The sequence below is a fragment of the Emys orbicularis genome, chromosome 5 (assembly GCF_028017835.1).
Source record: "Emys orbicularis isolate rEmyOrb1 chromosome 5, rEmyOrb1.hap1, whole genome shotgun sequence".
Lineage (NCBI taxonomy): Eukaryota > Metazoa > Chordata > Testudines > Emydidae > Emys > Emys orbicularis.
This window is the reverse complement of record NC_088687.1, coordinates 42,314,678-42,341,761: the sequence shown is the minus strand read 5'-3', so window position 1 is coordinate 42,341,761 and position 27,084 is coordinate 42,314,678. Positions and strand designations below refer to the sequence as shown.

The 27,084-nt window shown below is 39.9% G+C and overlaps 1 protein-coding gene across 2 annotated transcripts in view; it reads left to right on the top strand.

Moving 5' to 3' along the window:
- PRDM5 (PR/SET domain 5) overlaps positions 1-27,084 on the top strand; it is a 140,876-nt gene that overhangs the window by 33,676 nt on the left and 80,116 nt on the right. For both annotated transcript variants that reach the window (XM_065405377.1, XM_065405376.1), the window contains exons 4-9: positions 2,750-2,945; positions 3,678-3,852; positions 6,340-6,461; positions 16,267-16,346; positions 22,232-22,316; positions 23,575-23,732. In XM_065405377.1, coding sequence (XP_065261449.1) covers positions 2,750-2,945; positions 3,678-3,852; positions 6,340-6,461; positions 16,267-16,346; positions 22,232-22,316; positions 23,575-23,732 — 816 coding nt within the window. The remainder of the gene's footprint in view (positions 1-2,749; positions 2,946-3,677; positions 3,853-6,339; positions 6,462-16,266; positions 16,347-22,231; positions 22,317-23,574; positions 23,733-27,084) is intronic.

Genomic DNA, 27,084 nt, shown 5'->3' with positions numbered 1-27,084 from the left:
CTAGGCCAGACAAAGATACTTTTTTTGAGATATATATTTTTAATATATCAAACAAATTAGTACTGCCCCTCTGATATAGTTACTACCTCCTTACGTGGCTAATTATTACTCATTACCTTGTTGTACATGTTGGTTTGTTTAAAACATTTTTATTACATATTGTCATCCTGACCTTATCTGTTAGGAGGGGTCAGTGTGTTCCTGTTATCCTTGGGGAATGTGTTTGTACCATCCTTGGTATCAGGATGTTCTGGTACCACTTGATATTGGGATGTGTTTGCGTGAGTACTTTGTGACTTGCACTTTTTAGGAATGTGTATTTCTGCAGTATCCGCCCTGTTCTTGCCAGATTCTCTGAGCAGGTCCTGCCTCATACCAGGGCAGCCCTTTGCTGCAACTACTTATGTTTCAGGCTCTCTTCCTACTATACCCTTGACTTCCCTGGAAATTCTGTATGTGGAGTAGTTGCAGAATAAGTCCCCATAATATGTATTGTTACTTGTACTAATAATTATTTGTCTAGCACATAGAGTGCTAGTTGTTGTAGAGATCGATAAGAAGACAAAAGGCCAAAATTTCAAAGGTATTTAGGAGACTAAAAATGCAGGTGTCTAGTAGGATTTTCAAAACCACCTAGCTGCCTAATGGTTGATTTCAATGGGAGTTAGGCATCTGGGTGCTTTTGAGTTTCCCATTTGCCACCTATTTGCATCACTAGGTGCCTAAAGTCTTTAAAAATCTGCTCCAGAGCCCCTGCCCTGAAGAATTTTAATCTAAACAGTCAACAAGCAAAGGATGGAGGAAGTTACTGCAATTGAGTGGTGAAGTTTAAAATATGTCTTGTAGTCCACAATATTTGTATGTTTAGTAAACTTCAGTGGGAATACAATCTTTAAAGGCATAATACCAGATCCTTCATATGAGTGTGTTAAATGCTTGTGTGTGAGCAAATCCTATATTTTACTTTGTTTGTGGGTGTTGTTTTGTTTTTTGTTTTCCAGTGGTATACTTTCCCCTATAAGAAACAGCAGGTACATTTCACCTACATCTATAACATTGCCTTTCTTTTAGAATGAGTTGGGCTGTGCTGGACAATGATATAAAGACAGCATCTGCCAGTGTTTGCATCCGGTCTTTGCTGACAATGAGTGGAGAGAGCCCTTTTTACCTTACTTCAAATCAAAGCTACAGAAGATAAATTTTTTTAACTTACATTGTAGTAAATTAAAGTTCTCTGAAGCACATGACAGTGTTATATAAAAACCAGTACCTCTTAGATGTAGGCAAGAGTTAGGATGGTAAATGGATAGCTATCTAGATTGCACTTTGAAATACAGATCTTGAAAACAAAATGTGTAATTAGATTTCTTTTCAAATTGCCCTCACTGATAAAGGCAAAAAATGGTCCTTGAAGACTGCTGCTTTTAAATAGTTTTCACTGTTGTATGAAAATTACTTTTTTAATATATTACAGACCTTCTGAAGTATTAGAAATACTATATTCCTGTTGACAGTTTAAATTAAAAATCATTATCTTGTCCTTGTGTTATGAAGCTTGCTACAATCTAGATATACTGTAAAGAAGGTTCTATTAACTTTACTGGATGTTAATCAGATAAGGATTAAGATTTATGACAGCACTTGGAAGTCTTCATTAGGTAAACATGATTTTCCTTTAGTTGCCTTGGGTAGCACCCAAAGCACTTGGCTTATGTACAGCAGAAAAGGCAGCCTAGTAGATCAGCTTATGAGGAGACAGCTGCTTTTGTTAAATGGCTTTTTTTATTTATATATATATACAAATTAGTGTATATACATATACACACTAATCTTAAAGTCAAATCCTCAGCTGGTGTAAATTATTGTTGCTATGCCGATTCATACTAACTGAAGTTCTAGGCCAAATACTGTACCTGGTGTGTGTGTGTGTATACATACATAAGCTTTGGTTAAGTAAACATTGTGAGACACAGAGTAGTTAGCTCATGTATCTATTTGGCAGCTTACTGTTCATTCCAGATGCTTCTGGAGATGCTTTTGGGGCTTTTTTTTTTTTTTTTTTTTTTAAACCAGGTACAGTATTTGGCCTAGAACTTCAGTTAGTATGAATCAGCATAGCAACAATAATTTACACCAGCTGAGGATTTGACTTTAAGATTAGTGTGTGAAAGTGTGTATTATGAGTGTGTCTGTTGTAATTCTATAGTTTAAGCTTATGATCAGAGTAGAAAGCCTATTCAATAAGAAGGCTGGGGTCCTGTGGAAAAAAGTGCTATGTAACCATGTAAGTGAAGGCTGTATTATAATGCATACAGACACACACAAGGGGCATAGCTTGGGTTGCACAGGCTATTTCCTTCTAGCACTTCCTAATTTTTGAGTGCTTCACTTTCCAGCCCTAAAGTTCTTGGTGTGCTGAAGATGATGGTAGAGGAGGGCAGAGGTACATCACCTTTACACACCCTTATCTTAAGCCTATCCCTTAGCAGAGGTTATAGATCATTCTCAGAGGATATTCCAGCATCCAAGCCTCACCCAAGTGATAGGACCCTCCATCCACACACCCTACACCAGGAGAGAAAGCTGAGAAGGGCTATGCCAACTGGTGCCACTTGGAGAATTGACTCTGTCACCTGAATCCTTCAGTAGCTATTTAAGCTGGCTTTGTGCCAGTAGGATCCAGGACCTGACTCTAGAGTTTTATTTTCTGTCATGGTGATTCATTGCTTGTATTTACTCTTTGCAATAGGAAGGTGAAAACATTTTCTATCTCGCTGTTGAAGATATTGAAACGGATACAGAGCTGCTGATTGGCTACCTTGATAGTGATATGGAAGAAGCGGAGGAGGAGGAGGAGGAAGTGATCCTTAACCAAGAAGATGAAGACAATAATAATAATAATAGTAACAACAGCAATAAAGAACTACAACAAGCTGGTGAGAAAGGTACAGATGAGACATGCGTGAGAACTAAAGTAGCTTTTGTGTGTTAAAAACTATATCAAAACAAGAAAACAAAAACTTCTGACAGGTGAGAAACTGAAGATGTTTGTACACATATTTTACTCATTTGTGTGGCAAAACTGAGGGCCCTGTCTTCTGTTCCCTTGCGCGTGTGGAGTCATTTACCTCCATTGAAAGAGAGTGCGAAATGGTTGTAAAGCTACTAGAGCAGAATGAAACGTTGCTGCAAATGCCAAAAGTGTGTAGAGTATTGATGAATTGGTGCTCGACCTTTAGATTACTTTTTACTCCTGTTAGTAAAGGCAACACAGCAGAGAGACAGTGAGCTGGATTCTGTTCTTTATTGTGGAGCATCAGCAAATTTCAGTAATCTGCACAACCACACTGAAGGGAATGAGGTTGCATAGGCATAACTGAAGGCCGAACTTGGCCTGCAGACCACTGATTGATATGATGCACCAAAAGGAAGGAATCCAGTTTGTTTGCAGTGTTGGCATTTAGCAAAAGTAACCCTGCTTGTCCTGGGATTTGGTATGGATAATCCTTTGAGAAACAATGGACCCACTGAGCTTGGTGAATCCCATGAGGCCATTTTACATAGTCCCTTTTCAGAGTAGGACCTCACTTTTAAAGTAATCAGAAATATAATTGCCTAGAAACTATACCTCTACTAATGTGTTTTTTTTTTTTTTGCTCCCCCCCCAAACTGTGTAGATTCTCTCAGCTGCAAAGAGGACCACACATGTCCAAATTGTGAATCCAGTTTTGCCAGCCAGGAGATCCTAGCTGAACACCTTCAGACGCTGCACCAAAAACCTAGTGAGGAAAAGGAATTTAAGTGCAGGAACTGTGGAAAGAAATTCCCAGTTAAACAAGCCTTACAAAGACAGTGCGTACACACAAGAGTGCTTTCTATAAATAACCCTTTAAACCAATCAGTAAGCTTAGTCACATCATTAACTACAGTTTCTGTTGCCTGCAGCTTTCATGCCTCTTTTCCAATGGTGTTGTGATTTAAGAGGCTAGGGCTGCACTAAATTTCATTGCCTTTAGTAATTTAATTAGCCTTTCATACTTTGCCCAGTACATTAATTTTTGAATATGTTGACTTGCTGTACTTCATACAGACCTTTAGTTTGAATCACTAGTGCCATTAATGTTTAAATAATTGGTGCCTTTAGGAAGGCTGGTCTGGGGGGAAAAGGCTGTGTAATTCATGTATTGTATTGCATAGCAGAGCTGTTGTGCAATGCTGGAACTTTGGTCTACATCAGTGGACTATTTTATCAAGGAGCCTCATGGAAACAGATGGCATCTCAGCTATCTCCAACGGGTGCCATTGTGGAATTAGAATAAAACTTTGAAGTAGGGAGATGAAGATGTAAAAGGACAAAGAAAGAGGAATAAAAACCACTTCATGTTGATTTAATTGAAACTTTGTGGGCAGAACAAAATATAAATTGAAACATGAAAAAGAGGCAAGATTTAAAAGCAAATCGCTTTCAGTTCTGTCCATTATTGTGTATATTTAGCCTTTAAAGTCATGTACAACATACTTTACATGAAAACTTTCCTAATCTAACTGATTATTATCCTGTGTTTTTCTTCTAATACACAATGCTTGTAAGTCAATCAAATTGTGGATGAAATGGATGCACCATTTTTTTTTTTTACTGTAGATTTAGTTATAGAGGGTACCCCATTTAATCTAACAGTTTCATATTGAAAAAGAGTAAAATACCGCATTAAACTGTTTCTGTAATGAAGCAATCTGTTGTGTTCTTGTAGATAACATCATATTAATCTCTTAAATGATTATCTCTTACTTATAAGCAAATGCTCTGTGTGCTTTTCTGAATAATGTGATTTTCTGGAGTAGTATTTTGTAGAAGGAACAAAATGTTTTCAAGCAAAAATAAACTTTCGTCCTTATAATCTATAATTTGGCATTTGATTTGTGCTAGGTGACTAGTTAAATTTATTAAAAACTAGGTGAAAGCCTTTGCTGTCGTCTTGGTGTAATTTGCAAAGGGTAAAAAAAAGCCAAAAATGGCTGAGAACTTAAAAATGGGTTGGTAACAGACTGTGAATCCCAGTGATGATTGAACCTGATTGAACATTTTTTCTATATGAAACAAGCTCTCAACCATGCTTGTAGCTCTTCCCATTGCTTCCCATTGATTCAGTTGACAATTGTGGAATCAGATTTTTATTTATTTATTTATATATCTACATAAACAGCACTTGGGGAGAAAAACACAAGTGCATTGGTAATTGAGAATAGCTTTCCATTTTATACTGTGGCCCCAAACTTTAGCCATGTCAGTCCCAGGATATTAGAGAGGCAAGATGGATGGGTAATATCTTTTATTGGACCAACTTCTGTTGATGAGAAAGACAAGCTTTCAAGTTTACACAGAACTCTTCTTAAGGTCTGGGAAAGGTAATCAGAATGTCATAGCTAAATATGAAGTAGAACCTCCAAAGATTAGCCTCAAAACTTAAAATCATAACTTTGCTAATCACTAAAAGTCATGGACTGAATAGAGGCACTAGATTTATGGCTCATTACAACAGTCTACAACAGTTAACCTAATAACAGCCCCTATACTCCCACACTCCCAAGCTGCTTTCACAACACCTTTCTTTCCCTCCTTTGATTGGAGGGGTGTAAATGGGCCACTTCACCTTGAACGGTCCCTTGAAATATGAATTAACTACTTATGCTAAACAATCTGCTCACCTTGTATTTAGCTGTGACACTGAGTATGTTTCTCAGATCTGAGTAAGAGCTCCATGTAAGCTTGAAAGCTTGTCTCTCTCACTAACAGAAGTTGGTGCAGTAAAAGATATTACCTCATCCACCTTGTCTCTCATATTTATGCATGTGAGTAGTCCCACTGAACTCAAAGTTTGTAAAGTTACTCGTATGTAAGATTGGGCCTGTCTTCTCTAACTGTTACAGTCAAAACGTTGTTTAGAGAATATTTGCCTTATATTTTGTTTTATCTTTTCCCCTAGCGTCCTTCAGTGCACAGAGAATGTCAATCCAGGAGACACTTGGAGAAGTTTTCAGTGTTCTGTTTGCAATACGTCCTTCAGCTCAGAGTCGAGGTTTTGTGTCTGAGTTACTGGACTGCTGTCATATCATTGCTGGCCTCCCTTTGCATGTTTGCTTTCAAGCTTATTAGTTTATGTGAATCCTAACAGTGAAAGAAGTGAAATACTTTCATTCCTACCAGCTGTAAGTAATGCATGAGGTGGCCCTGGAACTCTGCTGTGTGGCATGTGTTAAGCTCAGAGTGCTTGCTATGAGTCTGTGTTCTCTAGCTATGTCTTCATGTATTATTTTTCCTTTGCTGGTTATCCAATATAGTTATGAGCAGCACAAAGAGGCATGCAAAGGGGATGCTAGATTCATATGCAAGGCTGATAGCTGCGGGAAGAGGTTCAAGAGTAAGGATGCTCTGAAAAAGCACAAGGAAAATGTTCACACTGGTAAGAAATGATTGAATATGACATTATTAACAGCATTGCTGATCTGTTGCCTAACAGACAACTTTTTATTCACAAACCAAAGCAAGAACCATCTTTCATTCCACTTCAAATGGCATTCTTGATACATATTTTCATTTAGTTGCATGTCCTATTTCTGTAATGTTTTGATTTGAGTAAAATTAATGTAACCTTCCCACTTCTTCCAAAGGCTGTGGATATAACTAAGTATATCAGAAATAAAAGAAATCCTAACAATGGTAAATGGCCATTACTAGAAGGAGATGGCAAAATTGTTAAAAATGATGGACAAAAGGCAGAATTGTTCAATAATATGTCAGTTCTGTATTTGGAAAGAAGGAAGATGATGTACTCATCTCTCATGTGGATGATAAACTACTCTTGTATCCATTAATAACTCAGGAATATGTTAGCATTTACTAGGCTAGACATTTTAAAATTAGGAGGCCCATATGACTTGTACCCAAGAGTCCTAAAAGAGGTGGCTGAGATGTCTGGCTTCCTGATGTTAATTTTTAATAAATCTTGGCATACCCGGGAAATTCCAGAAGATTGGAAGAGTGCTAATGTATGCTAATATTCAGAAAAGCAAGGCAAGGTGACCTGGGTAATTTAAGTATAATTCAGCATGAATCCTGAGCAAAATAATGGAAAACTGATACAGGATTCAGTTAATAAAGAGCTAAAGGATGAGACTATAATTAACAACAGTCAATATGTTTGGATGGAAAATGGGTCTTATCAAACAAACCTCATTTCATTTTTGGATATTTCAGATTTGGTTGATAAAGTTAACTGCATAGATGTAATATACTTAGATTTTTGTAAGGCATTTGACTTAATACCTTATGGCATTCTAATTTCAAAAATAGCACTATACAATATCAGTAAAGCACATCTTAAATGGATCAAAAACTGCCTGACAGATCTAAAAAAGTAGTTGTCAATGAAGAATCATCTTTGAATGGGGTTGGTTTTTTTTTCTGGGGTTCTCCAGGGATTGGTAGTAGGTCCAACACTATTGAATATGTTCATCAATGATCCGGAAGTACATAGAAATCATTGATGATATATCTTGCAGATGACCTAAAGATTGGCAGAGTGGTAAATAATGATGGGAATAGAGCAGTCATTCAGAGCAATCTGGATCACTTGGTAAACTGGGCCCATTCAAACAAAATTTGTTGTAATACAGCAAAATGTAAAACCAAAGGAACAAAGCATTTATGCCATGCTTATAGAATGTGGGACTATATCCTGGAAAGCAGAGACTCTCAAAAAGATTAGGGGTCATAATGGACAAGCACTTAACGTGACCTCCCAGTGTGATGCTGTAGCAAAGAGGGCTAATGCGATCCTTGGATGTTGGAGAACCAGGGAGATAGCTGTATTATTTTGTATGCATTTTATATGTACTCAGTTTATCTGCTTGATATTATTCTGGCTGACTGCAGGGAGTTAAATCAAAAGAGGCTGTTAGAGAGGAGCAAATAGGAAATGAAACAATGACAGAGATGAGATATGTACAGGGAGAATATGCAGGGTCCTTAAGAGAAACAATCGGTGAGTTAGCCTACTTGCTTGTTGCCAGAAGGGCCAGAGATTGAGATCAAAAGAACACTAAGCAATTAAAATTCTCTGCATAAAGGAAAAAGGAAGTAGGCTGGCAGCAGCCGCTCAGGGAGAGCAGAACCTTCCATTTTCTATTGGCATTGCATGTTTAGGGCCAGCCTTATGCAGTCATGCAGGGGTATCAGACTTCATCAAACTTTCCTGTGGCCTCTGTGCATTACCACTTCAAGCATGGTGGGGAGCAGTCGCCATGGGGCTGCTACTTTTCTGCCTGCTTAGGTGGGTGGGGAGTGGGCAGAGCCTTGATTCTGCCCCTCCACCATACTGGAAAACACAAGTGATTAAAAATGCCTGAGGGAAAGTAATCTACTGGTGAGGAGCAGTAGCAGATTATGTCACTGTCCCACACCTCTCAAGGAGGAAGGTAAGAGCAGGAAAGGAGTTCCTTGGGCTTCTCCTTCTCCATGCACAATGAGCTCTGTGTACATGTGCCCCCTATACAGGACTGTGCTTAGGCACAGTATAGCTCTCAGAGAGAAGTTTGTAACTCTCACTCTCCACTTATTCCCCAAAAAATCTCACTAGTGCTCTGATATAAGCAACTAGGTATATTTCTTAATAATGGTTACATGAAAATGTCTTGAAGGAGTCATTCCTAGGAGCTCCCAAAGAGTGAAATAAAGCAATTCCCTATTGGTTACAAATTAAAAAGAAGGACTGATGACTGAATATATTGCAGTAAGGTATCGACAGTGTGTTATACAAGTGCAATCTGCTCTATGTACATGGACAACATTTCTAAAGATGACAGGAGTACTTGTGGCACCTTAGAGACTAACAAATTTATTAGAGCATAAGCTTTCGTGGGCTACAACCCACTTCTTCGGATGCATATAGAGTGAACCATATATTGAGGAGATATATATACATTTCATTTTCACTATCCATTGTGGCAGAGCCCCAGATCTTCAGAGGTATTTAGGTGTCGGTCTACCTTTGAGGATCTAGGCTAAAATGACTTCTTTAAAAAAAATTGGGTAAACTGAGTATTCAAGGCTCTTGAAATCTTATGCATTAATATTTACAGCATGCTATTAACTTCGTTCATTCCTGCATATAGTGAGTGCATTGTGCAAAATGTTTACTAACTATATTAGTGTTAACTTTGAAATAAAACTGTGGAGTAAGAAAGATGATCTGGAAAGTGATAGAACACTATAGACTTCCCTTCTTAACTACAGGTTTTTGGTACATGGCTGTGATATATGCAGACTTTATTTTCTAGCTTAATGTCTTTTTAGTTTTATCCTAATCAATCTTCTGCAGACTGAAACACCGAGGATTAAGACCTGTTTTGTTAAATGTAGTCCCCACAGGCTATGGAATGTTCGTTTCTAGCTACCTGCGGCTGTGGCTCATTTGAGATTAGAAGTCTTTTCAGCATTTTTAAGAGAATACAATTGTATATTTTAATACAGTGCTTAAACTATCTATATTGTAGTAAGATAAATAATGTATTTAAATTAATTTCAATTTTCATGTTTGAGTAAATAGTCTTTTTTTCCTATTTATAAATCAGTATTTTATATTATCAGTTGAAGCTGAAATACCGTATGGATGGTGTTTGTTTGAAAGTAGACCAAGTGCACCTCTGCCTTTCTTCCATCAAAAAGCAAAGGGGGTAGAAGAATAGATTGATTTAGCAATCATCTTGGAATAAGGTGCCTTGGGACACTAGATACTCATGTTGGTGGGGATTATTGTGGAGGGACAGTCTGGGTGTCCAGGATGATGTTACTCTTTTGTCCCATTTTCCTGTGGTGTTTGGTCATCCCAGAAGCCACCCACATTCCTTCTCATTAACTTTACTGTGTGTGTCTCACACAGCAACATCTCCAGCAGCCAGCTGTCAACTGTTTGACTTACCAGTCACTTCAACTGATTACCAGGGAAATTAGGTGTTCTAGTTGTGGACCAGGACACATTGTACTAGTTGCTGTTCAAATACAGAACAAGCTCCCTAAGCAGCTTGAAATACAAGTATAAGACAAGGAACAACAGATGGATACAGAAACAACGAGACAATATTGGTCGTCATGATAGGCTCTGGTCTCCGCACACCAGCAGCCTAACTGTTGTCAAGTGTTTTGTCATCGTCTGTGATCCCTCATCAAGGATGATCTCTTCCACAAGTTTTATTTTTATGGGTCCTTTGGTGATTAAGGAGTCCAATCCCTGAACCACAAACTCATTGGCAGACGTTGCAGGTGATGTTGGAAGGCAGGGATGGGCCAAGATTGCTGCATAACAATCATCTGTCCTTTTCTGGCATTTTTCTGCGACCACGGCAAGGAGATTTTCCTCAAAAGTGATTGTTCCTTCTCTGACAAGTGTTCGCCAGAGAGCCTGTCCTAGGCTACTGTCTCCCAGTGCGTGGTATTGATGCCACATCTCTTGATATTTGTTTGAGGGTGTCTTTGAAGCATTTCTTTTGGCCTCCCAGTTTCCTTTCTCCTTTGGTGAGTTGGGCGTACAGCAGTTGTTTTGGTAGGCATGCGCACACACAGTGTCCACTCCACCTCACGGGTGCTGCATAATCAAGGCCTCAGTACTGAAGGTGTTGGCCTCTGTAAGGACACTGATGTTAGTGAGGTCACTCTCCCACTTTATGTTGAAGATTTTTTCCGGAGAAAGTGCTTGTGTTCCAGGTTTTTCAGGTGTTTTCTGTAAGTCACCCAAGTCTTTCACCCACAGGGTTGAGATTACCACTGCTTTATAAACTAAAACCAGTTGGAGAACACTTCAATCTCCCTGGCCACTCGATTACAGACCTAAAAGTCACAATATTACAACAAAAAAACTTCAAAAACAGACTCCAATGAGAGACTGCTGAATTGGAATTAATTTGCATATTGGACACCATTAAATTAGGCTTGAATAAAGACTGGGAGTGAATGGGCCATTACACAAAGTAAAACTATTTCCCCATGCTTATTCCCTCCTCCCCCGCTACAGTTCCTCACATCTCCTTGTCAATTGCTGGAAATGGGCCATTTTCATTACTACTACAAACAGTTCTTTTTCTCTCCAGCTGATAATAGTTCACCTTAACTGATCACTCTCCTTATAGTGTGTATGGTAACACGCATTGTTTCATGGTGTGTGTGTGTGTGTGTGTGTGTGTGTGTGTGTATGTATGTGTGTGTGTGTATATATATATATATATATATATATATATATACACACACTTCCTACTGTATTTTCCACTACATGCATCCGATGAAGTGGGCTGTAGCCCACGAAAGCTTATGCTCAAATAAATTTGTTAGTCTCTAAGGTGCCACAAGTACTCCTGTTCTTTTTGCGGATACAGACTAACACAGCTGCTACTCTAAAAGTCTAGTGTGTGTTCTGATGTCATGGTTGTTGAACACAACAGTCGAGACAGTCTGCCAAAGGCAAGGCTGGCAAAGCGGATTCTGTGCTGAATCTCAATGTCTATGTATGCCCTCTGTGAGAGGTGGTTGCCAAGATAGGCAAAATGTTCTACATTTTCCAGTTCTTCTCTATCAATGTAGAACTTCCTTGCTAGGTCTGATGATTGACTGGGAGCTGGCTGGTGGAGAGCTCTTGTTTTGACAATGTTTACTGTTAGCCCTAGCCTTTTGTAAGCTTCAGAGAAACAGTTATGGGCTGTTTGTAGATCCTCCTTTGAGTGTGCAACTACAGCACAATCATCAGCTACTGGAGTTCAGTTATTGTTTCTGATGTTGCTTTAGTTCTGGCACAGAGGCGAGAGTGGTTGAAAAGGTTGCCATCAGTCCAATATTGGATGCCAGTGCCCTGTAGTGGACAGTCTTGGATTAGCGTTTTCATAGCTGCTAGGATAATGGAGAAGAAGATGGGTGCCAGTACACAATCTTGTTTTACACCAGTTCAGATGCAAAGAGCTCAATAGTAGAGCCACTTCACAGGATGGAGGCAGTCATCTGGTCATGGATGAGTCTTACAATAGTGGTAAATGTGCTTGGGAAGCCAAACTTTGACATGATTTTCCACAGAGCCTCACAATTTACAGAGTTGAAGGCTTTGGTCTGATCGATAAAGGCCATATACAATTCCTGGTGATGTTCTTGATGTTTTTCCTGGATCTGCCTGGCTGCGAAAATCATGTCAGTGGTGCCTCGTGATGGTCTGAAGCCGCACTGGGACTCTGGAAGTACTTGCTCTGCAAGAGGGAGCAGGCGAATCAGTAAGATTCTATTAAGAATCTTGCCAGCGATGGAGAGAGAGGCAATGCCTCGATAGTTGCCACAGTCGGCCTTGTCTCCCTTTTTGAAAATGATGACGATGTTAGCATTACGTAAGTTGGCAGGGATTTCTTCGGTGCGCCAGATTTTGAGGATCGGCAAATGAAGCTTGTTAGTCAGTGTTTCTCCCCCCACTTTCAGTACTTCAGCTGGTATACCGTCAGGACCTGGAGCTTTGTTCTTCATTTGCTTAACTGCTTTGCAGACCTCCTCAGGTGTTGGTGGTTTGGCAAGAGTTTCCCAATTTGGGTATGGAGGGATGGAGTCAATGGTGTTGTCAGTCACAGTTGAATCTTGATTTGGAAGCTTTTGGAAATATTCCTTCCAGTGCTCTTTGATGCATTCGTTGCCTTTAAGAAGTGTGCTACCCTCTTCAGATCTCAGCAGTGTGAGGCCACATGCGCTTCATCCGTACAAGGTCTTTGTCTCAGAAAAAAATCTGCATATCATATCTGTCAGTAAATGCTTGGATTTATTTTGCTTTGTCCTCCCACCATTTGTTTTTGATTTCTCAGATCCTCTTTTGAACCACCGCTTTAAGCTGATGGAAAGAGCTCTGCTTCTGACTGGATAATGGATGGTTCTGCCAGTCACCTAAAGCTTTCCTGTTCTGGTCCAGGAGGGCTGTAATCTCAATGTTCTTGTCATCTAACCAGTCCTGATGGCAGCGGGTAGCAAGGCTGATGGATTCCTCATAAACGGTCTATTTTAGGACTTCCCAGTCTTCTTTGACGCTTGTGTTGTCATTTCCAGGTATGCGTGTGGTCAGTTTTTCACTGAGGTGTGCTTTGAAGTTCTCTTGGTGACTTGAGGATTGAAGTTTTTGAATGTTGTATTGCTGTCTGTGTGATTTGAATTGCTTTCTGTGTTCTGGTGCTATCCTGACGGACATGACTGACCTCACCACGCAGTGGTCAGTCCAGCAATGGTTTGCTCCTGGGTAATTTGGATGTCTTTTAGATCCTGCATTCTTACAATTACTTAGTTTAGGAGGTGCCACTGTTTTGAGCGGGGGTGTTGCCAAGATGTTTTTTACTTGTTGCTTTGTCTGAAGATTGTGTTTGTGATCTCAAGGCCATGCTCTGTGCATTTGCTGAGTAGAAGGATGCCATTGGAATTGGTCTTACCCACTCCTTCCTTCCCCTTGGTGCTGTTCCATACGTTAGAGTCTCGGCCCACTCTTGTGTTAAAAGTCCCCTAAGGAGATTCTTGTCTGTTTTTGGAATGGACGACAGACTTTTGTCAAGGTCAAGGGTTTTATAGGCCTCGTAAGAAAGAAGAATTTTAAGGATGGAAGTCCTCTCTGTTCCTGATTGGAGCTTAGAAGCTAGCAGACTGCAGCAGGAGTGAAAGCAGTTCCTGTCAGGAAAAAGATCTTAACTTTTGTCCAGGCCCTGGCAGGGGTGGAGAAGAGAGGGACAAGAGGCTTGTGCGAAGAGGAAGAGTATGAGAAGATATTGGAGATGGGAAAAGGCATAAGACAGACCTAGAAATGAGGTAAGAAGAGAGAAAATGAAAGAACAGAAGGATGACAAACACACACAAATCACTAGAAGAATAAGAAATAAGGGAGGACTTGGAGCCAGGAGAAGTGGGAAGAAAAGTAGTAAAATATACAAAAAGAGCAAGGCAACGAGGGAAACAGAGTAAAGGTATACACAAAGGATGGGGCATGGGAGGAAACTGTATACAATAGAGGTGGGAGAGACAAGGATGGGACAAAATGGCAATAAGGAAAAATGGTTTGTAAACATGTATGCTCTACAAATGGCATTGTTCACTGCAGCCCTGGCAGGCACTGAGAAAAAGGCTTGTTCTGCTACCAAGGTGTCATACCTCAGAATCCCTATTTCTTTTCAGCAGCAGCCTGCTGGCCTTCACCAAGTATACAGACTCAAGGAATTTGACTCCACTTGGCTATAATCTAAACATATTAGCGCACCAGCATTTTGACAGAGGCTTCCGTCTATAGTCTTGCTACATATGCACTGGAAGTCACTAAAAAGTTTATCATGCTAACTTACCAAGAGACCATGGCACAGCTCTTAGAAGAGAATAGTCTGCCCCAAGGTCCAATGATAAATTGATGGTTGGATATTTAGCTTTTAGTGCCCTCCTCTGTAAGTGAGAATTTGGCTCACAGAATGCCATTTGTCTCTGAAATCCGTGTCAGTGAAACAAGCCCTTTTTATTTCATCCACCAATTCCTTGTGTTCAATGACTGATAAAGACCTGAATGCAGTAGAGGTTAGATGCCATCCCTAAGCATTGGCAAGGCAAGAGTGAGATTTTGACACAATTATCCGGGCCTTTGTTGCCTCAAGATTAGGTTGACTCAGACCAGGGCTCATGATCTATGCTAGCTTCAAGTAACATTGTTGGAGGAATTCAAGATGTCGATTTTAACTTATAAAGGCCTAAATGGTGTGACACCTGGTTTCCTGAGAGATTGGCCCTCCCTGTGATATACTGCCACAGTAGAGAACAGCAGTGGTGCTGAAACTGGAGGTCGCTCAGTAGAGGGAGCGGCAGGCAGAGCATTCTCTCTGAGGCGTCCTCTGGTTTTTTGGATAAGAGTCCAGAGTTGTTAACCTTCTGAGCACACTGTAAAGCCCATCTTTGTTCCCTCATTGTTAAGGCTGCTGTGGATTGCGGTGGGGTATATTTATGGGCAGTCCTTTGTCTGTGCTTATGTTGTAATTTTTAATTTATGGGCTAGGTGCCCACACCACTCATGTATTTTAAATATTTGAATGAATAAGCAGATGGGGGAGGGGTGTCTTTATTATTCTTGTTAAACTGATTTGTTTAACAATTTTCAGGGAGGATAAAGATCAGATCCAATTCAAAAGCTGATTTAATTATTTGTAAAATATTCTGAAGAAAGAAATTGGAAAAGCAAATAATCAAAAGAAATGTACAGTCTTCAGGAGGACAAGTGCGGAGAAGATCAGACACTTGAAGCCTGGAAAAATCTTGAGCTGGAAACCTTCTGATGTGTTAATTTCTGATCTATGCTTCATTGCTCTTCCAAGAAACACCATTTTGCCTCCTGTTTAGCATTGTGCCCTCTCTTTTTAGTGTAATGTAGTGTAATTCTTGGAGATATGTCAGGAGACATTTCACGTGGAACTTTGGTTATAAACAAAGAACTACGTTTGTAGTAATTGTGCCCTGTATTAAAACAGCTTTGTGTGGTACTAACATGAACTTGAAATCACAGTAATTAATAGACAAACCTAATTAAATGCTCTGTCACTTTTTAAACGAACTGTGAAAAAGGAAGGGAAATACATCTGGTAGCTGACCTTTAACTGGGTTTATAGTTTTGCATGATAGATTAGATTTGTATTCATGATGCAGTTCTATTACAAATGCCCTAAGTTAAGAAAATGTTAATAGAATTCTGTTTCTTACTGCACACCTAGCAGGGTGTAAGAATACTTACAACTTTTAGGCCAGGCTGTCATTACAGAAAATGGAAGCTTTGGTGTTGACTTCAGTATGGATCTTATTTCTCGTTGTTTCACTGATTCCAAACATTCATTCATTAACTTGTAACATGAAGTTTTTGTGGATGATAATTGTTTTGGCTTCTGAATAACAGTGTTTTTTAGTTGACATGAAGATTGGTATTAGATGATACGTCAATTTTATTGCATTCTTTTCTTTAAAAAAAAAAAAACAACCTTTCTTGATTTACATTCTATTGAAAAAATAGCTTATAGGACACCTACAGAGAACTCTTGTAACCCAATACCATGAAGATGGGTTACAAATGTAAAATTTTCTGTCAGTCAAATGACCTGTGAAAAATCACACACCCCGTGGAAACATTTGGTTTCTTTCTTTGCACTTCCTTTTTAAGATGTTTCTTGTTAAGATGTATTTTGTTTCTGTTCTAGGAAATTCTAGGAAGAAGTTGATGTGCTCTGTGTGCAATAAGAAGTGTTCCTCGGCTACAAATCTTCAAGAGCATCGAAAGGTCAGTAAGATGAAAGCTGACCCCCAGCAGGCTTTGACTTCACCAAGATGTAAGGCCAGGGAGCATGAGTCACTTGAGAGCTGCTGTAATACAAACTATTGGGTAGTCTTTTTCGTGGTTACAAAAGCAGTGCCTTTTCTTTGATTATGAGTATTTATTTTTGTATCTACAGTAGATGAAACCAAAACTCCTGGTTTCATTCTAATGTATCTTTTTTACCAAATATAAAATTTCATGTGTGTCATGTTCACATTACCAAGCTAAAACAAAATTGTCTGCCCTCCCCCCCCCCCCTTTTTTTTGTCTGCAGTTCACAAAGAGGGAAGTGAATCCAAGTGTATTTTAGCCCATTAAAGTAAATCTGTGAATCTCTTTTCCTATGCATAAAATGCAAACCAGTTTTGTCTTACTACCCTTTGTGAAAATAACATCACAGTCCTAAGGGTGTTGTATGCAATCTTTTTGAGTTATTTGGTTAGTATAAAAAGTGCCACTTCCCCCCCCCCCCCTAATTTTTGTGCATAAATTGAAATAGTGTAATCTTTAATAACCTGCACAGAAAGAGTTAATTTCCTGAAAATAATGGAGTTAGTATAGAAATACAGGGTTATGAATATGAGATTCGGAATCCATTCTATGCAAAGGAAGACCCAGCAAGATTAATTTGATAAATCACCAAAACCCTACATTTTAATGTTTATCAGATTAACTGTAAGTCTTTAATAATGTCCTAGTTATAATCTAAATCCAGTGAGGAAGTAGATGGTATCAATTAAAATAAGATGTTGCAAGGGGAGTGGTAATCCCTTGTACTAGCTTTTTGTGATTTGCTTGCTATCATTAATGTTCTCCTGTACTTTTTCTTGAAAAAGCCTTACAAATTCTACCATGCCTTCTCAAACCTAATCAAAATGCATCCTATTTTGTTTTAGCATGGTACCCACAAACCATTGCACACTAAGGTAGCCATGTGACTCTGCAAACCAGGAATGTCCCACTTTTGTAGGCATGTCATTGTTAGGCTAGTAGATAAGATCATTACTTTGTCTGAGTTGTTATAAATCCCTGCAGATCCTGCCAGCCAAAGAATCCATTGGCAAGCTTTGCCTGTGACACTAATGGCAGATTGACTGAATGCCTATTCAGCCCTAGATCAAGCTTGTCACACATGGAAAATTACAATAGGTTAATAGGAGCAATAAGATGGAAAACAGTAGTGGAATTTGCCCAACATCTTAGATGTATGTGCACAAATGCAAGGAGTATAGGGAAGAAAGAGGAGGAACTGGCAGTATTAGTCCATAAAATAAATTATGACTTAATTGGCATCACTGAGAGTGGATGGCATAAATCTCATGACTGGAGTATTGGTAAAGAGGTGCATACTTGTTCAGGAAGGAGAGATGGAACAAAAAGGGAGGAGGTGTTACATAATACATCAAGAATATATACACCGGTAGGAGGGGAGAGGCAGACCCATTGAAAGTCTGTGGGTGAGGATAAAAAGGGGAAAAAGCAGGGCCATGTCATGGCAGGGGTCCCTTATAGACTACCAAATCAGCAGGAGGAGGTAGATGAATTATTTCTAGAACAAATAACAGAAATATCCAAAATGCAAGACCTGGTAGTTATGGGAGACTTTTCCAATAGATGTCTGGGTAGTTAAATTAATACTCCAAACCACCAAATGTCTAATAAGTTCTTGGAATGTATTGGGGACAATTTCTTGTTTCAGAAGGTGGAGGAAATAATCAGGAAGGCAGCCATTTTAGACTTGATTCTGAATAAGAGGGAGGAATTGGTTGTGAGTGTAGAAGGCAATTTAGATGAAAGTGATCATGACATGATAGATTTCATGACTTGAAGTAAAGGAAGGAATGAGAGCAGCAGAATAAGCACAATAGACTTAAAAAAACAGACTAACAAACTCAGAGAATTGCTAGATAAGGTCCTATGGGAAGAAAATCTAAGGAAAAAAGGAGTTCAGGAGAGCTGGCAGTTTCTCAAAGGGACACTATTAAAGGCACAACAGCGAACTATCCCAAGGCGAAGGAATAGTGCAAATATGTAGGGATAAAATGAGAGGCTAAAGTACAAGGGACACAAAAGGTAATAAGATGAGGTTGTATAATTACATTAGGAACAAGAGAAAGATGAAGGAAAGTATAGGTTCGTTAATTAGTAGGGAAGGAGAGTTAATAACAGATGACATCACGAAGGCTGAGATGTTTAATGCCTATTTTGCTTCAGTCTTCTCTTAAAAAAATTAATGGTGATCAAATACTGAACACAATTAATATTAATAGCAAGGGGGAAGGAACTCAAGTCAGAATAAGGAAAGAACAGGTTAAAGAATATTTAAATAAGTTAGATGTATACAGGTTGGCAAGGCCTGCTGAAATTCATCCAAGGGTACTTAAGGAACTAGCCGAAACAATCTCAGAACCATTAGCCATTATCCTGAAGAACTCATGGAGGATGGGTGAGGTCCCAGAAGACTGGAGACACGCAAATGTAATACTTGTCTTTAAAAAGGAAAATCCATGTTTGCTATTTACCCCCTAACTCACAGTGAGTAATACCCTTCCTCCACATGTGGTCTCACTGGCCCCAGTGGAACTGGAGTGAGGTAGCTCAGTGCGAGTAAGTTTAACAGAAGCTAGCCTTTTTTAAACTATACTCTGCAAAGTTAATCCACCTCTGCAAAGTTATTCAAAGGACTTTTGTCCTTTTTAATAGGCCAAATGAAGATTTCTGAGAGTGTCACTTTTTAAAATTAGGCAATATGATTTGTTGAGGGTACATAGACCTTGATCAGATAATCACAATTCTAAAAATGTGTCTGACTTTTTAATCCCTCTTGATCTACCCTTGTAGGGCTGTATGTGCAACCAAATAATTAAATGAAACTGTTTCTGTGTGAAGTCATTCTTGATATAGGGAGAGGCAAAAAAGGCTTTTTTTTTTTTTTTTTTTTCCTATGTATAGAAATATTTCCCCCTGTTTAATTACCTACTAAGACTGCCACTTTCTTTTTAGGAGAAAAGCAAATTGTGTAGAACAGAAGTTCATAAATTGAAATCAGACTGTTACATGGAATTAGAGAGCAATCTAGACTCTGATGCATTAAATAGTAGTCTACTCTAAAGAAAAACAAACACTCATCTCCTGAAATAAAGTGTCTTAAATATTTGGGGAGGAATTACTATATTGTGAGGAGGCAGGTCTGTGGAATTATACAAATCTGAACTTCAACCCCAGAAGAAGAAAAACCAGTGAAGCTGAAAAAGAATACACTAAAACCACATGAATCAATAGGGAGCAGGGAATACGGAATTTATCTGGATAAACAAGGAATTTTTCAGTACAAATGATGTCCACTGAGGGGCATAACCTAATTTTGGATAAGAGTTTTTTGGATAAATAAGACTTTTGTCCTGTTTACATTGAACAGTATGTAAATGGAAGGGCGTGGAAGCCTTGTGGAGTATTATAACTGGTTTTTAGACAATTAAAATATTTAATTTGCTTCAAAATACAGTCATTAGTGCAGCATCAGGTCCAGTCCAGGCCTTAGATGATTGCTTGGACAGATCCATCCTGTTGGGTGCACATACACCCAGTGGACTCCAATAGCATTTCATATTTATTACGCTTTTCGAAAATTATTGCATGTGTGTTATTTTGTTAGAGAGACATGGTGGGTGAGGTAATATTTCTTCTTCTTCGAGTGATTGTTCATGTCCATTCCAAGCAGGTGTGTGCGCGTCGCATGCACGCCAGCCGTAAGATTTTCCCCTAGCAGCGTCCGTAGGGTCGGCCTTGGCGCCCCCTGGAGTGGCGCCTCCATAGCGCCCTATATAGGGGCCCGCCGACCCTCCACCCCCTCAGTTCCTTCTTACCGCCGGTGACGGCTAGCTGGAACTTTGCTTGCTCTTGCAGCAAGCATAGCAGTGTCCCGTTTCAGTCTCGGGCCCATCCAGGGTGGCCCTACCATTGATCAAAACGATAGCTGATACGTCCCGCACTTTGTGGCAGACGCCAGCTTCGTTGGTCCCTACGGCCAAAAAGACAGAGGCGCTACTTCGTGCCCTCCAAAGGCCACGAGCACCTGTATGCCGACCCTCCCCCGTACTCTCTGGTCATGGATGCGGCCAACCAAAGGGAGCGTCAAGGGTTCCAGGGATCTACACCGAAGAACAGGGAGGCCAAAAAGTTGGACCTGTTTGGCAGAAAGGTGTACTCAACAGGGGGACTACAATTACGTATAGCCACATCTCAGTGTTCCACCCAGGAGTGGAAGGTGGTTCAGTTTTCGCAAACCCATTGGTTGGTTGCTTCTTCAAGGGCCTGGACAGACTGTTCCCGCATACTCAACAACCAGCACCGGCTTGGGACCTCAATTTGGTCCTTTCCGCCCTCACAGGGCCCCTCTTAGAGCCCCTGGCTACGTGCTCTCTGTTGTATCTCTCATATAAGGTCACATTCCTAGTAGCTATCACCTCGGCCAGGAGGGTGTCGGAACTCAGAGCACTGACGTCCGAGCCTCCATACACTGTCTTCCACAAAGATACAGTCCAACTCAGGCCACACCTGGCGTTCCTTCCGAAGGTGGTCTCCCAATTCCACATGGGTCAAGACATTTTTCTCCATGTGTTCCACCCTAAGCCACACTCCTCCGGCACGGAGCATAGGCTGCATTCCCTAGACGTTCGCAGGGCCCTGGCATTCTATATTGAAAGAACCAAACTGTTCAGGAAATCAACGCAACTCTTTGTTGCCGTGGCCGACAGGATGAAGGGACTCCCTGTCTCATCACAGCGGATCTCCTCATGGATCACGGCCTGCATCCAAGAATGCTACAGTCGGGCTAAGGTGCCTGCCCCACCGATCACGGCCCACTCCACAAGGGCACAGGCCTCCTCTGCGGCGTTCCTGGCTCAGATCCCGACACAGGAAATATGCAGAGCTGCCATGTGGTCCTCAATCCACACATTTACATCGCACTATGCCATCACGCACCAGGCCAGAGACGATGCAGCCTTCCGCCGCACAGTGCTCCAATCCGCAGTGAACTCCAACCCCACCGCCTAAGATCAGGCTTGTGAGTCACCTGCTTGGAATGGACATGAACAATCACTCGAAGAAGAAAAAACTGTTACCTACCTTTTTGTAACTTGTTCTTCGAGATGTGGTGTTCATGTCCATTCCAATACCCACCCTCCTTCCCCTCTGTCGGAGTGCCGGCAAGAAAGAACTGAGGGGGTGGAGGGTCGGCGGGCCCCTATATAGGGCGCCATGTAGGCGCCACTCCAGGGGGCGCCAAGGCTGACCCAACGGACGCTGCTAGGGGAAAATCTTCCGGCTGGCTTGCACCCGCCGTGCACACACCTGCTTGGAATGGACATGAACAACACATCTCGAAGAACAACAGTTACAAAAAGGTAACCGGTTTTTACTGGATCAACTTCTGTTGGTGAGAGAGACAAACTTTCAAGCTCTTTCTGTTATTTATAAGCCCATGCTTACTGGAAATAAATGAACTGAAAATATTTTTGCAAGGTTTTCAACATTTATTTATTTTTTGCTTTGTTTCCATATTGATGAGATTTAAAATGAATGTGATATTACATATTTACATAATCTTCATTCCTGTGTGTTGTCTTAGTGATAAATGTTGGTTCAGAAGTATGAAGATTTGATTTTTGAGACACGCTGTTGTTCAGCATGGGATAATTAAGAAAGAAATCACAATATCTCCATGAGTATTAACATAGCTACTAGCTAAGAAATAATTACAGTCTGTTAGAGATGTTCTGTATATCTAAGATGTGTGATCTTGTTTGAGACACATATTTAATTATCATTAAACACTCATTTTGCAGGTTCATGAGATCTTTGAGTGTCAGGAATGTGACAAGAAATTTATTTCAGCTAACCAGCTAAAACGCCATATGATAACTCACTCAGGTAAAAAAAACCCTGTGTTTTTTTCATGTATAGTGGAATTGGTCCTTGAGGTATATTGCCTTATGTTATTTTTTTTATAGACATTTTGATGGATTCTGCAGTGTCTGGGAGCTGGTGCAAGTAAATCTGGTGCCAGCTAACTCTCTTTGCACCAGTGAAAGGTCCAAATTTAATGGTGCAACCTCCGGCTCCTGGCAACTTCTTCAAGCTTCTCCTTCCGGCTAGCTGGGATGGGAGAGTGCAATGCTATGGGGTTTGGGGAAGAAATAACATTGCTGCTTGTTTTGTGTAGGGGTTTAGGTGTCTAGTGGTTGAATGGAAGGGGTGCAGAACTGGGATATGACCCAGGCAGGACTGTGATAAAAGGAGAGACATTCAGATTCTCTAATGGACTCGCATTATGAGCACAGAGCTCCTAGTCAGAATAAAGCAGTTTATACTCCACACCATGCAGTAGACCACACATTAACATATCAGCCTGCCTGATGTTTGGTAGAGCAGGTCACTGTGACTGGCAGCACCCTCTGTCTGCAGGTCTGGCAGTATTATATGAATTGGCACTGCCAGCATTTTTGATCTTTGGAACCTGGCGTTTCTAGGTCTTTCATCCAGTAATTAGAAACATCAACGAACACAATGGAGGCACAAACTTGGTTTTGTCAAATACATTAAAGTTTAAACATGCAGGATTTTGTAACAGCGGAGCCTTTTAATATATCTGCTTTCTTGGTTGCAACATACTGCAATCACATTTATTTTAAAATAAGCTTTATCCAGAGGCTTTTAGCTTATTGATGCTTTTGGGTGAGACTACAGGGCTTGTGTTTGAGTCACCAGTTCAAGCAGAAAGGCTTTTGCATAGCAACTTTTGGTTTTTGAAACTAATATGATATGTATATTGTTAATTAACTTTTAAAACATTTAAACTGTCATGTCCTCTTTCACATTTGTAATCTGGAAGCAAGCTTTTCCTCTTTGAACTCATTTTCTTTTGATTTAAGCTAATTAATCAGAATTTAGTGTTAGCAATGATTATTGCAAAGAATGTGCCAATTTCTTGAGATACACCATAGCTCATCTTTTATGAAGTGACTTAACTGTCTAACATAAAGGGCATTAGATGTCTTTCTAATTGGTTTAATCTTAATTGGGTTGACTTAATTGCAAAAATCTCTCTGAGGAGATGACTGTCTCTGCCTTTCATCTTCTCCCCCCTGTATAAACAGGAGATTAAATGTCCCCCACTCATTTTCTGCAGAAAAACGCCCCTACACCTGCGAGGTTTGCAATAAGTCCTTCAAACGACTTGATCAAGTGACTGCACACAAAATAATACACAGTGAAGATAAACCTTATAAATGCAAGCTTTGTGGAAAGGGATTTGCCCACAGAAATGTTTACAAGAATCACAAGAAGGTAAAGCACTCTGCTGTTGTTGTTTACAGGTCTGCCAGCCTCAGATATGCAGCTATTTTTCTTTTAAATGGTTGATCATTAAGCTCTGGCATGCTTATAAACATGAGATTAAAGTATTAGAAAATGTATTTTCTAGTGTTCTTTGTTATAACCAAGATCTCAAGATAATAAATGAATTCCAGTAAAATACAAACAAACACACACAAATGATTCTTCTGCTAAATGCACTGAATAAATCCCTATTTTGATTTTTCTGGTTTGTTTTTATATGTTATCAAGTCAAATATTTATCTGATCTAAAAGGTCTTCAGTTTTTGGCTTAAAAAAGAATGATCATATTTGAACAAAATGAGCAATAATGCTGCTGCAGTCATTCCTAATCGTACTTATCAGGAGATACTTTCAAACAACATATTATTTGCATTTGGTAGTGTTAAATAATACATTTCTGAAACAGCAGAAGAAACACTACCTTGAGAATGTACACATGAAGGGATGCTCTACTTCTGTTAATTTAAGCTCAAATCTGCCTGTCCTAATTTCTGTAATGCCTGTCATTACTTTTAACCCTACGTTACATTTTCAATGGCAAGGCTACCCATGACTGCTGCTTCAGAATTACAAGACTGTAAAAAAAAATTATCTGGCTGATTTCCTGCCCAGTCTTTGGAACCCCTTGCTTCCCCCCTCCACTTTGATGAAACTGATATACCCATACTTATAAGGTTTTCACAGTGTGGCTCATGTTATATGCCATCTGGGAATTTGGCACAGGATCTTTGCACCATCTCTTGTACTTTCAGACATAAATCATATGAAAGTAATAATAATGTCTCTTACAGGATGAAACAGGGATGACATTTTCCCCCTTAAAACAGAACGCATGCACAATCATGCTGAAAGACAAGGCTAGCTGCCATATATATTATGATCATAACTTGTGTGTAACTTCATTTAAAAAAAAACAGCAACCAAAAAACAAGACCTTACCAAGTGGATACAGTTTTATGAAAATTCCTGAAATACATAATCTGGGCAGCCACTTCTGTATCTAAAAACTAAGAAAATCTACAGATTTTGTTATGATAACCTTCATCTGATGTCCAGTAGAGAGTTTTGCCTGAACTAAGAACTTCAGGATCAAGCAAGAATAATGAATGAACTGCCATATCATTTTGGCCCCATAATGCAACCCTTACTTAAGTCAGTGGCTTTGCTCATATAACTAAAGATTCTATGAGTAAACCTCGCAGGATCGGATCATATATTTGCTGAAGATTACCGATTCTGCTAACCGAGAGAAATATGCAAACTTTATAGTTGATTATCTGGTAAATATCTTGTTTAGTTTTTGTCATAATTATTCTCACACTTTGCAATAATACTTATTTCTTGAGTCTGTGTGCTAGTAATGCAGAGAGTATCTTAGTCCAATTAGATAAAGACAATGCACAGAGAAACAAAAGAATATAAGATCTGTACATTTAATGATACAACAGCAACAAGTCCTGTCAACCCCTTCAAATCCAAGCAACTTACCTTCTTTAAAACACAGTAAATCCCTGTGTACATTGAACAAACAGTGTGGCACAAACTATATGATAGAAGGGGTACTAGTCTATTTGTATGGCCATGATTTTGAGAGGACTGCACTATGCATAAGAGGCAGAGGGCTCAGTGACTTGTTGACAATGTAGTTATCCCAATAAGATGGAAATTTAAAACATCATATCATCCCACTCCATCATATATTTCATTTATGCATTTTTATCATATTTGTGGTTTTGTTTGTTTAAATCTACATCCTCCTGATTGGGGTGTGTGTTTGTGTGTGTGTATAATCCTATGGGAATACTGTATCTGTTTTATTTTCTTTGGGTGAAAGTAAATGTTTGCACCCAAATCGGCCGACAGCGCTTTCAGTTTCAGAATACTTTTACTATACTGAAGCAGCTTGGTTATAAATGTGCAGTAGGAATGATGTGTGCTATGGTTAAAAAACAGATAAATAAACAGTATGTAATGGAAAACATATTTTCAGTTTTGAAAAACCTTTTTGGCTTTTACATTGCATCTAGCATTATACGACAGACTTTCATTTATAATAAGAAACAGGATGGAAGTGTTTTGCCCTCTTTGAATTTTATATGTATTATTTGGATGAAGGTTTGAGTTTTTTTTTTTTTTTTTTTTTTTTTTTTTTATTAATGTATAGAGGATACCTAAGCTGGTGTTGTGTGGAAGTGTCAGAATAAAGTAGTACTTTCAAACATGGCTCAGGTTTTGGGGAGTGCTGCCCACTGTGCAGTTTAAGACTGGGCTTTTCAAAGAAGCTGAAGAGAATTAGGTGCCCAACTCTCATGGGACTTCAGTGGGAGGTGGGAGTTAACTCACTTGGGATAAGTCTACACAGCAAAAAAAACCACCACACGGTAATGAATCTCAGAGCCTGGTCAACTGCCTCGGGCTTGTGCTATGGGGCTAAAAATAGCAGTGCTGACATTCAGGCTTGGGCTGGATCCCGGACTCTGAAACCCAACGAAGGGGGAGGGTTTTGGAGTCCGGACTCCATTCTGAGCTCAAATGTCTACACTGCTATTTTTAGCTCTGTGGTTCGAGCCCTGTGAGTCTGAGTCAGTTGACCCAGGTAGGAGACCTGCTGCCATGTTGTTTCTTTTTTGGGTGGGGGTTGTTGTTTTTTGCAGTGTGGATGTACCCTTAGGCTCCTCTGAAATGCCCAGTCTACAGAATTAAATAGGCATTTCTGTGGAAGAGGAGAGCAATAGTATTTAGGGGAGGTGAGCAGTGTTGGAATTGTGCTGAAGAGAAACCCTGTTACCTTCCATGATGGAAGGTCAGACCTGACGAAGGTGGGCGTATAGTACAAATTATTTTTGTACCCAGAAGTATCTGGCTTTGTTTCCCCCACGTCTTCATTGCTTGTTGACTACATGTCGCTAACGTTGTCAGGGAAGAGAATGTGAAGATACATGACCAGTAAACAGTAGTAGCTCAGTAGACACAAGATGCAGAAGAGCCTAGAGCTAATCAAGGGATATTCACTCAAGAAAAGACAGAGAATTGCACTGATGGCACTACCATGGGGGTTCTACTAGAATAAGCAGCTGTATGCTGGGGTTGAGAATAGAATTCCACAAGACCCGTGCTAGCAAAAGCTTCCTAGGGAAAGTTCCACAGCAGCCCTTTCCCCAGCTGCCTTGGTCTCATCACCCTCCAGAATAGAAGCCAAGCCCTTTTAGAATTCCAGTGGCTAGCTACAACCCCCCTGGCAGAATAAGAGTTGTAGGTGTCTTGGGTGTCACATCCTCCCTCTGCAGACTTTCGAACACGA